The sequence below is a fragment of the Podarcis filfolensis genome, assembly GCF_964270895.1.
Source record: "Podarcis filfolensis genome assembly, chromosome: 2".
Classification (NCBI taxonomy): domain Eukaryota; kingdom Metazoa; phylum Chordata; class Lepidosauria; order Squamata; family Lacertidae; genus Podarcis; species Podarcis filfolensis.
Genome location: NC_139605.1, coordinates 44025391 through 44039466, shown reverse-complemented (window position 1 = coordinate 44039466; position 14076 = coordinate 44025391). Strand labels below are relative to the sequence as shown.

The following is a 14076-nucleotide window of genomic DNA, read 5'->3' as shown; positions in this document are numbered from 1 at the left end:
CAATGCTTACATATGGATACAATTTTGAAAAAAATTACCATGGCACTAAAATCAGAATAATAGTGTTAATTAAATGATAAATTAAATTATAAAATGCAAAACCATTCATTAAATATTTTAGATGCTTATTTGCTAATTAATGTTGGGAAAACGTATCTCTATTAAATAGAAATATAAACATTTATTTTGGGAAGATAACATTTGAAAAAATTCTAAATATTGTGATTGTAAATAATTTATTTATGTGTAAACATTTCAGTTTACAGGTTTCAGTATAATGTACTGCTAAATTAATAGAGCCTATGTTCTGCTCTTATTTTTATTATTGAACATCCTTTTTGATTATGCTATCTGCAGGTAATGAAGTTAGTCCAAATTTGCACTAGATTGGTGGACAATTGTGTGCCATATTTTATAATGTATATATATAGAGAGAGAGAGAGAGAGAGAACTTTTTATAGTAAACAGTGAATATAGACTGAATATAGCCCATTTCCCTCCTCCAAAAAACCCCAAAACAGTTAAATATAACCAAGTTAATCAGGATGTACAGGGCAGTGGCGTAGCGTGGGTTGTCAGCACCCGGGGCAAGGCAAGTAATTTGCGCCCCCTAACCCGTGGATTTGCGCCCCCTAACCCATGGATTTGCGCCCCCTAACCCATGGATTTGCCCTAACCCCAGATGTTGCGCCCGGTGCGGCCGGCCCCCCCTGCACCCCCCACGCTACGCCACTGGTACAGGATACAGAATTAGTCTTCTGATTTTAATATATAAGCTAGAACTAACTAGGTAAGCTATTATTAATTGTCATAAGACAGCATAGCCAAGGTTTTATAATATGCAATTCTATATACGAAACATATACACCAAGATATATTTCTCTTCAGTATAAAATAATGATGAACTTTTGATTGTAAGTGATGTTTTGACTTGCTTTTCATGTTTTAAAAGTGCAGAATCTGTTGCATAATGCAATCCATATCAGTCCTATCCCAGACATCCAAGAGACAGATGCATTTCAGTTCATTATGTGGCTTCTATTATAGCTTACTGTACTTTTATAGTGCTAACCCAGCTTTCAATATGGTTTTGGCTCAGGTATGGAAGTGACCCTAAGTTCACTTCGAGTGGTAGAAGCTGATCTCTCTCTGAAGGTGACATTCTCAATCTCTAGGGGAAAGAGAACAATACTGGCTGTCCAACTCTTCAGCATGGCGCAAGAAGGAATATTTGCTTTGTTGCTGGAAGAGCCACTTGCAACTGGCAGCTCAGACTACAGATGGGATGATGTCAAATCATATCTAGGGAAATTGAGCTGTCAAGTGAAAACCGATACTGCACATTTAAAACTACTCTGCTCTTTTCTAACCTTACACCTGAGTGCTTGCATGGCCTAGATTAATTGCTTTGTTATTGTTGTAACTATGTGCTTGAGCTTTTTCTGCAGCCTCTATTCCTTTCAACTATCAGTCTTTTCAGAATATTCTGAAGCAATTCTGTTTTAGGGTGGTGGCATGGAATTAGTGTTGCCTCGGGTCAACTTGATTCCCCTTCTTTTTATTGAAATACAGACACATGCTTCAGAATAGCGAGTCGTGCCTTCCTAAATTAAGCACATGGAGAGCATTTGTTGAGTGTGCATCTAGAGAATAAACCATAATACATTTTCCTCTACAGAGTGCAATTAAAGGTTCAGCTCCATTTCATTGCTGCTTTCAAAGTGAATATTGATTTTCCATTTGCATAGACAACAAAGTACAGTGAACTTGTCTAGAGAAAAAGAATAGATAATGCCACTAAAATGCAGAAAACAGAACACTGCCAAACAGGAAATCTTTCACAACTTTAGGCAAATTGCAGTGAAAAGGGAATAGACATTTTTGCAACTATTCATGCCTGGAAGTTGACATATGGGAAAACATAATAAAATGTTTTATTGTAATGTAATGTTTTATTAAAAACACAAGATAGGAAAGCTGCAAAGTAGACAACAATGTGAATAAGACTTTAAGAATTTTGGTTAGTAGGAGAAGTGTAAATACTCCTAAATAAATAAATAAAATTTATTTAATTTTTAATGTACTGCAAAGGTTCCAGGATTATAAAGAAATGCATTATATAAACCACGGGTTTTTCACAAACTTACATGATAGGTCAGATTCCTGCATTCACTTAAGTATTATCTCTCAAACAGGATGTTATAGCTAAGAAAAAGCCAAATCCCTGGTTTTTTTGTGGTAAGTAGACTTAATAAAGGAATAATGAATCTAGCAAGATTAATCATTACTGACCATTTCCTTAATTTACTCATAATTGCCAAGAGGTTTAAAATGTCAAATTACTTGCAAATCCTCAGGTTCAGTTTAACACTGATTAATTAACACTGCTAATATATAATGGAAACAGGAAGAGAAGTCACTTAAGTACAGATTCCTTTCTTTTACCCCAATATTTTATCTAAATTCCCTATTCTTTAACTTTCAGAGGCCACTGAAGCCCATCTGCCACCCTCCTGTCTTCTCCCCAAACTTGTTTTGCTGAAATTCGTTCCCTTGGGTTTTTCTTTTACGTTGATTTCCACTCTGTTTAAAGTATGATCACTTCTGCTCCACGGCTTTCCTTCACATATCTAATTATGTTTGTCTTTCTCAAAAGTCTGGACAGATTTTGTACCCATGGCTGTCCATGAAATATATTGTGGGTATGTCCCTTTTGCACCTAGCTTTTTAACTACATCCAGGAACTTGCTGCTTTGCAGATGTGAATTGTGTGTATGCCCACATTTACACATGCATATATGGTGCAAACCCCATCCCAACTTATGGTACAGATAACTCACATCTTACGCTTATTTAACTTACGAGATTGCAGCTTTGGCTAACAAAACAGCTTGTTGGTCTTCCCTCCCAGCTTTTAAGACTTGATCCTTAGTACTGAAGCCCCTAAACTTGCATTGTAATTAGTGGAGGTTTATAGACCATGTATCCTTTAATAAGGCATTTGTTACATGGTGAGAGCAGGCTCAAATGATGCTATTTAAGAGTCGGAATGGAACAGACAGGGCTCCCAACCAAGCTACTTCAAATCTTTTTGTTTCTTGTTTTCTTTCATAAGATATCCTTTAACATCTTCTAACATATCACATACCACACCAAATCCTATCAGGCCCTACCTGTTCTGGTATATGGTCAATTTCAGGATTTATTGTTTAAAGCTATCTACAATTGAATAATTTGGGACTGCAGATAATGTAAATGGATTAGTTTTGACACAGGGACCTCTTTTAAATATAAAATCCATAGTTGATAGACATAGGTAATTGAAACTGACTAAAAACATATATTCCAGTGAAGTGCTGTGCCATTGTATATATCCTTATCTGGCATTAAGTCTCTTTCAATTCAGTTGGGCTTACTTCTGAGTAGATATATTTAGGATTGCACTACCCACGGCTTTTTCCTCCTCCCTCCTTAAACCAGTACAAAATACAAGGAAAAGAAACACTGTGTTCTGGTTGGGAACTGTTCTAATAAAAGGAAACTACTAAAAGATATTTCACTAAATTGCCAATAATGGCAAATATAGTCCAATAATTAACAATGTCCGCTCATCGTGCTTTGTCTTTTTTAAATAACCTAGCAGTATTAATACTGTCAGATAAATGCAAAAGCTAATGCGTGCTGGAAAGCATTTGTATTAACACCTAGTCTTGATATGAACACTTCACAATTTACCTGCCTTACTAATGATCTAAGATAGAGTTACGTTCTATCTTTGCTGTTATTTTGGAACCAATCACTGCCAAAAGAGAGTATTAACTTCTCTCCTAAAAGACTACCAAACTGGACTCTCAGGTGAAAGTTTACCAAATTTAGTCTCCAGGGTTTGCCCCCAAACTCTGGTTTCTAATGCCTGATATATTACTTAATATGAATATTGCCTGCTAGGTGTTCAGGGAGTGAGATAATTTATATGGCACTTTAATAGGTCAGACAGAAACAATAATAATTAGATATATTTGAATTCACTATGGTGATAATTTACTTGAAAGGCAGCAAATACGAAAAGGCCCTCCTCCTATTATAGTTTTTATAACACTCTGGTTCAAACTGATCAAAGTTTGCATTTTCAGAGTCATGTAGACATTTGCATTTTAAAAGATAATCTTACCTCTTTGAACTTTAATAAATTAGCATCTTTTCCTTTCTTAGGAAATAGTTCACCTATCAACTGCTTCTACTGCCTAGTCTTGTTTGCTTGCTAAAACTGCTTTATGCTAGATTTAGTCTGCCTTATTATCAGCAGCAACAACAACAACAAAAACCCTTGTGCCAATGGCACTGTCACATTTTTTCCTGATTTGGATAAGAGTTTATATTGGCTACTAATGAAATGTGCTGACTTGGGAGAGATCTGTCTGGTCTGTTCATTTAGATGATGAGGTAACCGTGGGGAAGTTCTATGCCACCTTCCTGATACAGGACTACTTTAGGAAATTCAAGAAACGGAAAGAACAAGGACTGGTGGGGAAACATCCTGCAAAGAACACCACAGTTGCACTACAGGTGATTTTGTTTTCTACACTTTAACTAACCATGTTGCAAGTTTGTTGATAACAACAGGTAAATGACTGTGGGTGCCACAAGGACTGTATTTTATTGAGACATTTTGGGGTCTTCCGCCATTAAAAGGAGTAAACAGTATTGTTCTGTATATTACAAGGTAAGTGTACAAAGCCTTTTTTTCTGTAAAAGAAGCAGCAACTGGTAGCAGAAGCTCTATAATGTTTTCAAGTAGAAATTGTAAGGGGGGGGTTAAGCAGCTCTTGAAAACACAAACTTTTGGTTGACTATTTATTTCATACTACTCTCCACAAGCCCCTTCTTTCTCCGAATATCCTAAGATCTGAAAAGCAGAGAGTCAGAGGCACACACTGTAAGTAGAGTCAAAGTGGTTTGAACACACTGTACATTATCTCCCCCTGAAAACAAATGTCTCAAAATACAATGATTCTATATTCAAAGCATTTGCAGTATGCGTTAGAATGCTTCATCTGGACAGCAATAACAGACTGCAAAAGCTGAGAGGGGGAGACACCCTATTCTTATTAGCACCACCATGCAATATGTTTAGGAATGAATAAATACAGTTTCCCAGGAACACTGGTATGGGTGGGTGGATGTAAAAAGAAGCATTTTCATATCAGTACAAGCAGGTAGGTGGCATATGAATATTAAGTGTTTATGAGAATCCCATAGGGACGCGGGTGGCGCTTTGGGTTAAAGCCTCAGCGCCTAGGACTTGCCGATCGAAAGGTTGGCGGTTCGAATCCCCGCGGCGGGGTGCACTCCCGTCGCTCGGTCCCAGTGCCTGCCAACCTAGCAGTTCGAAAGCACCCCCGGGTGCAAGTAGATAAATAGGGACCGCTTTATTTTTTTTTTTTTTTAAATAATTTTTATTACGTTTCTTTTCATAATTTTGACAATTCAATACAATACAGAAAAACCCAAATACAAGAAACAATTTTTGATTTTTTTAACAAAAAAGAAAACCATTGGACTTCCCCACACCTTCCAGATCTGCGTTCTTTGTAGTAGCAATATCAGCAATTTGTTACCTTATTTCAAACCTTGTTGGAACTTTCCATTATTATGTACCCATATTCAGTATATTGTATCTTAACTTTGTTACCTTTTAAAATAAACATAAAATGTTTGATTCACATTGACTTCTTTTCTCATTTGTCATTAATTTTACCATTTGCTTAATCATATTTGCTAAAGCGTAACCTTTCCAAAAACATGCACTGTCTTAAAGTTCATACAGCTTATAGTATTTTTGCAAATAGTCTTTAAATTTTTTCCAATCCGCCTCGACTGATTCTTCATCCAAATCTCGGATTCTGCCGGTCATTTCAGCTAGTTCCATATAGTCCATCAACTGCGTCTGCCATTCCTCCAACGTGGGTAAATCTTGTGTCTTCCAATTCTTTGCGATGAGTATTCTTGCTGCTGTGGTAGCATACATAAACAAAGTTCTATCTTTCTTTGACACTTTCTGGTCTACCATGCCCAGCAGGAAGGCCTCTGGTTTCTTGGGAAAGGTATACTTAAATACCTTTTTCAGTTCATTGTAAATCATTTCCCAGAAGGCCTTCACTTTTGGGCAGGTCCACCAGAGATGAAAAAATGTCCCTTCTGCCTCCTTACATTTCCAACATTTGTTATCAGACAGGTGATATATCTTAGCTAGCTTGACTGGGGTCATGTACCACCGGTATAACATTTTCATAATATTTTCTTTCAGGGCACTACATGCCGTGAATTTTATCCCGTTGTTCCATAACCTTTCCCAGTCTTCAAACATAATGTTATGTCCGACATCCTGTGCCCATTTTATCATGGCAGATTTAACTGTCTCATCCTGTGTATTCCACTTAAGCAGCAAGTTGTACATTCTCGATAATACCTTAGTTTTTGGTTCTAACAATTCTGTCTCCAATTTCGATTTTTCCACTTGGAAACCAACTTTTTTATCCAATTTAAAAACCTCTTGAATTTGAGCATAGTGTAACCAATCTCGCACCTTATTTTTTAGTTTATCCTTACTCTGCAGTTTCCAGTTGTCTCCAATTTTTTCGATTATTTCCCAATATTTCGGCCAATAGGCCTCCATATTGGGTCTTTTTCGAGCCTTGGCCTCCACTGGTGATAGCCACCTCGGGGTTTTACTCTCTAATAAGTCCTTATATTTCATCCAGACTGCAAAAATTGATTTTCTGACAATATGATTTTTGAACAGTTTATGAACCTTAACCTTGTCGTACCATAGATATGCATGCCAACCAAAAGCATTATCAAACCCTTCCAGATCCAGGACATCAGTGTTTTCTAACAAAAACCAATCTTTCAACCAGCAGAAGGCTGCAGATTCATAATATAACCTCAAGTCCGGCAGGGCAAACCCTCCTCTTTCTTTCGAGTCAGTTAGTATTTTAAACTTTATTCGAGGCTTTTTGCCCTGCCAGACAAACCCAGATATATCCTTCTGCCATTTTCCAAAACATTCCACTCTGTCCACGATCTGTAGGGTCTGAAACAAAAATAACATTTTCGGCAATACATTCATCTTTATAGCTGCTATTCGACCCAACAAGGAAAGTTTCAATCTTGACCAAATTTCTAAGTCCTTCTTAATTTCCGACCAACATTTTTCATAATTGTCTTTAAATAAGTTCAAATTTTTGGAAGACAAATAGATCCCTAGGTATTTCACCTTTTTAACCACATTTAATTCTGTTTCTCTCTGAAACCCCTCTGTTTCTGTAGATGTCAAGTTTTTGGCCAAAACCTTAGTCTTTTGTTTGTTCAACTTAAATCCTGCAACCCGACCAAACTCATGAATAAGTTCTAAAACTCTTTTTGTACTGGGTTCTGGCTCCTGTAATGTCAAAACTAAGTCATCTGCAAAAGCTTTCAGTTTATATTGTTTCACTCCGACCTCTATCCCTTGTACCAACCGGTCCTCCCTAATCATGTTCAATAGCACCTCCAGGACTGAAATGAATAAAAGAGGGGATAGAGGGCACCCTTGTCGTGTCCCTTTTTCAATTTTAAATTCCTCCGTCACCACATTGTTCACTATTAATTTAGCTTTCTGTTCTGAATAGATTGCTTCTATTCCATTTTCAAACCCCCGTCCCACTCCCATCCCTTCCAAATTTTTCTTCATAAACTTCCAAGATATATTATCAAATGCTTTCTCCGCATCAATGAAGATTAAAACCGCCCTTGTGTTCCTATTGGTTTGCAATAGTTCCAAAATGTCAATGATGTTTCTGGTATTTCCATATAAATGTCTACCAGGGAGAAAGCCAGCTTGGTCCTTGTGAATTACTTCATTTAAGACCTTTTTAAGTCTGCTTGCTAAAATGTCTGCAAATATTTTGTAATCCACATTCAGGAGTGAGATGGGACGGTAGTTCTTAAGCTGGGTCTTTTCAGATTCTAGCTTGGGTATCAATGTGATGAATGCTTCTTTCCACGTTTCCGGTGCCCTCTTCCCCTCCATGATCTGGTTGCATACCTCCATCAAAGGCTGTGTCAAGTAGTCCTTCAAAGTCTTGTAGTATTTGGAGGTAAGCCCATCCGGGCCTGGAGATTTGCCAAGTTGCATATTCTGAATGGCACCTTCAATTTCCTGTTGAGTTATTTTACAATTCAAGATTGATCTTTTATCTTGGGTTATTTTTGGTAGTCCATTTATCCTTAAAAATTGATCTATCTCCAACTCTTTCTGAGGCCCTTGTGCAATAGGGACCGCTTTATAGCGGGAAGGTAAACGGCGTTCCGTGTGCTGCGCTGGCTCGCCAGATGCAGCTTGTCACGCTGGCCACGTGACCCGGAAGTGTCTGCGGACAGCGCTGGCTCCCGGCCTATAGAGTGAGATGAGCGCACAACCCTAGAGTCTGGCAAGACTGGCCCGTACGGGCAGGGGTACCTTTACCTTTACTTTAGAATCCCATTTGTGTTCAGCAGAGGATAGGGAAGTGAAAAGGGTTCTACTTGGTGCCTTATTTTCAGAGAATAGTTGAGAATAACATCTGCCAAGTCCATGTTGCATCAACACTGGAGTTCTGTGGGACAAGGTACTCTGTGATTTTGTTTGTTTTGTAGAGTGCTGATCTCTCAGAGCTAGTGAGAACCATTTCAAGCCATTCTGCTTTTTAACCCACAATCTCAAAAGATCAAACTTTCCCCCTAACAGTTTAAGCACTTTTAGACATAATACATACATGCCACTAGGATAAACTTCACTATGTAAGTGGCAAGCAGACACACACACACACACACACAGAGAGAGAGAGAGAGAGAGAGAGAGAGAGAGAGAGGCTTCTCTGCATTAAGTTTGAGGTAGAAACTAGCAAGATATTATGAAGGTTTTCTCCAAGCCAGAAGAGCTAGAAAGGTGCAGTATACTGGGTCATATACATAGACCTGCGTCTGATGAGTTTCTGTACCTTTGAATGTTTTGAATACCACAGGGACCCTAAGCATAAATTGGCCTTTTCAATCTGCTCTATGCTTCAAACCATTCACATGTTAGACTAGAAGCATCATCAGCATTAGGGTGATTGCCCAAGGTCACCTCCCCTAAGAGCTGTTGATACTCAAACTCACATCAGTATTCAACTTACTTGTTCTAACAATGCAAGGATTTCCACTTGCACAATGGAACTTCCCCTCCCTTTCCTTTCACATCTGTACTAGCAGGGTTTCCCCAGCCCTCCGGAGCAGATTTTGGGAAGGCACAGGGAACATGCAGGGTGAGGAAAGGGGGGGGGGGAGCTGCATTACACAGGAAGAAACTCTTGTGCAGATGGAACGAGATAGTTGGATGACCCTAATGTGAAAAAAAAACTTCAAATAACTGTTCCCTGGTGTCTTTTACTACCTTGGTTTTATCTCCTCCCATCATATGCTCAGATATCGTGTAAAAGCACGCTAGCTTTTACGGAGAAGTTATGTTTTTGTTGCTACAACCTGTTTCCCGAATTCTTTCTATCCTTTCTGTGATGTGCTCACTCCACGCCCTCCACTTAGTGCAACAGAGGAACAAAATCAGGATGCATGCTTCAGAATGCTGGACGTCAGCTGAAGCATTCTCTGTGTGGATATATATTTGTGTATGGAGGAGTGGCTCCTTTATTGTGTTTGATTTAGGGAGGTTCGCTATTACAGAGTTTGAGAACTACAGATATCTTCTCCCACCCCTATTGGACCTGCAGGACCACATGGATGTTAAAATGTTATGTTGACGTAAATACCTTGAGTAATATTTTTTCATGCAAATGTGAGCTAAATTGAAGATTTCATCATGGATCTTAGGAAGAAGATTGATTGGATGACTGCAGTTTATCATTAACCCTACCCCAAGCTCTGTGGCTGATTGCCAAACTCTTCCAGTTGTAAAACAGCAATAGTTTCAGTTACAGAAAACCTTCTCAGATGTCACATAGCAAAGTTCACATATAAAGATCTCAAATGTCATTCAGAATATTCATATACAAAGTTCATATACAAAGGTCTTTGCTGCCTCTTACTCTGTTTCTTACTACTGTGAAGGAGTGTGCATAACCAAACTGGTTGTAACTGCTAAAGGTGCATGGCATCCTGAAACATTTTATGTGTTATGAGTCTTAGTGTTTCTACTTAGTAGCCACGTTGACATGGCATGGTAAGCCAGAAACCATGGCTCACTGCATTAAACAAACCATTATCCAAAGCTTAGTGTTAGGACTGTGGTTTGTTTTCCTCCTCCAAAGAACACAATCTGTAGGCAAGATTTTATTTTATTCTTTTGATTACTGATCATGGTTTTTTGGAGCAAAACAAACCGTGAGCTCTGTTAAGCCACGGATTGTGGTTTGTTTCATCCATGTACTAGCACATAGTCCAAATAGGTTCATTTGTGGTAAACCAGGAACTACCAGGGTTCTAAAACACATAGGTACAGGAGGCCCCATACTTCCAACATTCACCGTCCAATTTACAGAGGGCAACAGGAAAAATGGAGGGCAGAACTGGCATGCTTGTCCCCATAGTTCCCCTCACGTCTTTACTTAGCATGGTGTCAGAACGCCTGAAGAAGGCCCGTTGCTGGATTTGAAAGTTTGTGTTTCATTCTGTACTGTTATTTACCATGCATACAAACAATAATATTTGTGGAGCTCTTCTAAGTATTCTGTGCCTTTTAATGTTCATTGATTATAAGAGATGCTTCAGTATGCTGCTGCTAGTGGTAAGCTTTATCAGCATTGGATCACCTGTTGTCTAGCAGCAGACTGATCCAAATCAGGGATATGCGTGGGTTGAAATGTCTGCTGCTCTTTATGCTGTGGGAAGACCCAACATCAGAAACCGGGGGGGGGGGAATCTCCAGAGCCATAAGGAGACCAAGCCACTGTCAACGGGGGGGGGGGCATGCCAAGAAATGCAGGTTGTGGTACTCAGAATATATTAACAGACCAATAGGAAGACTGGGCCTGAAGTGGAGGTGGATTTTCTCAACAAAGCTCTTTGAGAGGTGGGGAATCCCCAGAGCTGAAACTGGTTTGTGGTGAAGGGCCAGCCACTTCCCTGTTCTGTGAACTATAGCTGCAAAAAACTTTTACGTACATTGCACTAGCACATTCAAAACTACATGCCCGTCAACGCCATAAGGAAGTTTCAGGTAGTGTAGTTTCAAATAACAAAGTTCTGGAGAAAATATAACCATAATGACAACTGCAAAACGTAGATCAGCTGTCAACAAAAATACAGTCACCCTTCAACTGGAACAGAATTACAGGGATAGGGTGAAGGTAGCATACGTATGTCTCCCACACCCTCACATGTTGTTTTCCTGGCTTTCAGAACACATGAATAGGGCTTATGTTTAAGGCACTTCCTTACCCTTTGTCTTAACTCAGCAAGTTAAGCCATGGAGTCATGTTTGAGATCTTAGCCAGGTTTAAGGGAACAAACCATGGCCCATGTTTACCAATGGTTAAGCATTATGTCTAGACTAGGCCTTTAAGGCTGCAACCATAAGTTCAGTGTGTGAGAGAGAACTGAAAGTGACTAAACCACCACAAGCAACATCTTGCAGGCAGGAAGATGGGCAGAGCAGAGCTGCTGTGTTCTTCCATCCTCCTACTCCCAAGAAGTATTTCAATACAACTCTAGTGGTATTGTATAGTTAGTATGTATAGTTTTCTCCCTGATTTAGGGGCCTATTGGGAAAGGGAAGGCTATGGATCTTTTGGATCCGTACTTTCCCCTAACCCACCCAGGGCATACCCCCTTTTGGGCCATACACGAGAGCAAGGACCACAGAATTTTCTGTGATGGGGAGAAGAAGCATCCAGCACAGGAGCTCTGTCTCCAAGGTTCTGCCTCCTCCACCTTATGTCAGGGAGATCTGATGCTTGTTATGGCCCCTGGAATGGCCTCCTCCAGACCCCAGAAGGCTGCAGGGCCAATAGCACGAGACATTTGAATAAAAGTTAGTTCCACTTACAGAGATCTCAGAAACTAATTTTAGAGTGTCTACCATTTGTCTTCAGTATTAAGATAAGGGTTGGAACTAGATAAGGATTGAAAAGCACTTGATGGCTATAGTTTCCTTTTTAGAAAATCAGTTGCAGCAAGCACATGTTAAAATTAGTTTGGGTTGAATTATTTATTTGATGGACTCTTTTGTGAAGGGATTTTCGTTTTCTGAATATAGATGAATTGCTCTCTGTAGTTCAGTATTTATTGGTTCAGTATTTATTTGCTAGTTGCAATACAAGAAGTCTAGACCTCTAAAAAATACTGCGATTTAGGCCACAACTTTTATACAAAAGTTACATTTGTGGCCTGTTAAACCACCAAAAAATGTAACTACTGATCCATATGAAAACAATCTGTTTGACGCTGTGTGGATGATCCACTATGCTTCTCTGCCACTAAATGAAGTTTCATGTTTCTCCAAAGTACAATTAATACATGGTTTATGGTTGATAATATAAATCAAATTACAACTACTTCAAAAACAACTATGTCATTACATTCTTTCTTGAGAACACACTACAAAAATAAAGGGCAGTAGTCAACTAAATTTTACTCAGAGTAGACCCATTGAAATGAATGAACATGGCTGAATTAGGTCCATTAATGTCGCTGGGTCTAAGTAAAACATAGTTGAATTTTATTAGATTGATATCTCTCTTAAGGCGACATCCATACAATCACACCCTACCACAGTATCAATACAAGTCAGCAGTAAAACACATACTTTAGAATACCAACTGGAAGGCCATGTGGAAATAAAGCCCAAGCATGTTCTTTAAGATTTAACCAATAGTTTTATATCCCACCTGTGAGCAACAGCTCACAGAATAAGGTGGTAAGATCATCTAATTCACTATCTTGCGTTGGGTTCCTCATTCCAGTTCTGTTGCAATGTTTGTATGCTTTATCTAGAACCTAAGGAACAAATAAAGTGAAGGTAAGGTAGCCATGATAAATTTTCTTAGACCTGGTTCTTATGCTCACTTAAAACCCTCTTCTCATGGTTATTAATGATGGAGTATTAATGTTTGTATGTTCCCGTCTCTAGACCACCCTAAGCTACTTTGGGAGAAAGGATGGGATATAAATACTACTAAATAAATCTAATAATAAATCCCCACTTGTCATTCCTACTCATAAAATGAAATATGAACTGGGCCTTAGTGATTATTTCCCATAGTCAAACGTATCACTTTGACCCTTGTTTCACCATTTCCAATCTCAATAAACAGCGGCAAAATCACCTAGTAGTACAGGAGCAGGGCTGCAGTTAACTATCTGTCAGTAAATGATGGAAACTTAAAACTGATGCTCTGCATTCATAGCAAAATAAGTGTTTAGTGGAGCATGAGTGACTTTAATTATTTATGTCTAATACATAGCATAGAGGTTGCCCTTTCATTACATTTCCGCTGGAGAAGATATGTATGGATTATCTATACCTATGTGATTAGTCACGTAATGTTATATGAAATAGTATCTAATAGAAATGCTTCTTCCTGTATGTAGAAACACACACACACTTTTGTTTAACAAAGCTGTGCTACTTTTGTGAAATGTTTATAACCCTCAATTAGCTGCTGTAATTACGATGGAAATTTAGAAAAGATTATCAATGGCTATCAGATGCAGACGGGGGGTTTGTACGTCACTCTGCTTCAACTTCATTGGTGTGCCATGTTTATAATGGGCTCACATCAAAGCTCAGCTGAACAGCGCCGGGAATTGACAGTAGATCACAGAACCCTTTGTACAGGAGGAGTGAAGGGAACACAGTTTCAGGGGGGCTGAAATAGGATGGGCTCTACGAAGATAAATGGTTCTGAGGATTGCAGACTCGACTACTATGTTTCTTACATTCACTGCTACAGCGTAGGTGCCCTATAGCTTTTTTGGGGGGTGGCATGGTTTTTGGATGTTCTGTATGCTTTTCTAATCAAATGAGTATTGCATTTTATTTTATTAGGCACTGATTACTTG

General features: G+C 38.8%; 2 protein-coding genes across 36 annotated transcripts in view; one reads left to right on the top strand and one right to left on the bottom strand.

Annotated features, from left to right (window-relative positions):
* The window catches only part of CACNA1D (calcium voltage-gated channel subunit alpha1 D), a 195465-nt gene that overhangs the window by 158349 nt on the left and 23040 nt on the right, over positions 1-14076 (top strand). For all 35 annotated transcript variants that reach the window (XM_083602889.1, XM_083602883.1, XM_083602887.1 and 32 more), the window contains one exon: positions 4436-4566. In XM_083602889.1, the coding sequence (XP_083459015.1) occupies positions 4436-4566 (131 nt within the window). The remainder of the gene's footprint in view (positions 1-4435; positions 4567-14076) is intronic.
* CHDH (choline dehydrogenase) overlaps positions 12321-14076 on the bottom strand; it is a 46346-nt gene continuing 44590 nt past the window's right edge. The window contains exon 9 of the mRNA XM_083603063.1: positions 12321-13011. The gene's annotated coding sequence lies outside the window, so the exon portion shown is untranslated. The remainder of the gene's footprint in view (positions 13012-14076) is intronic.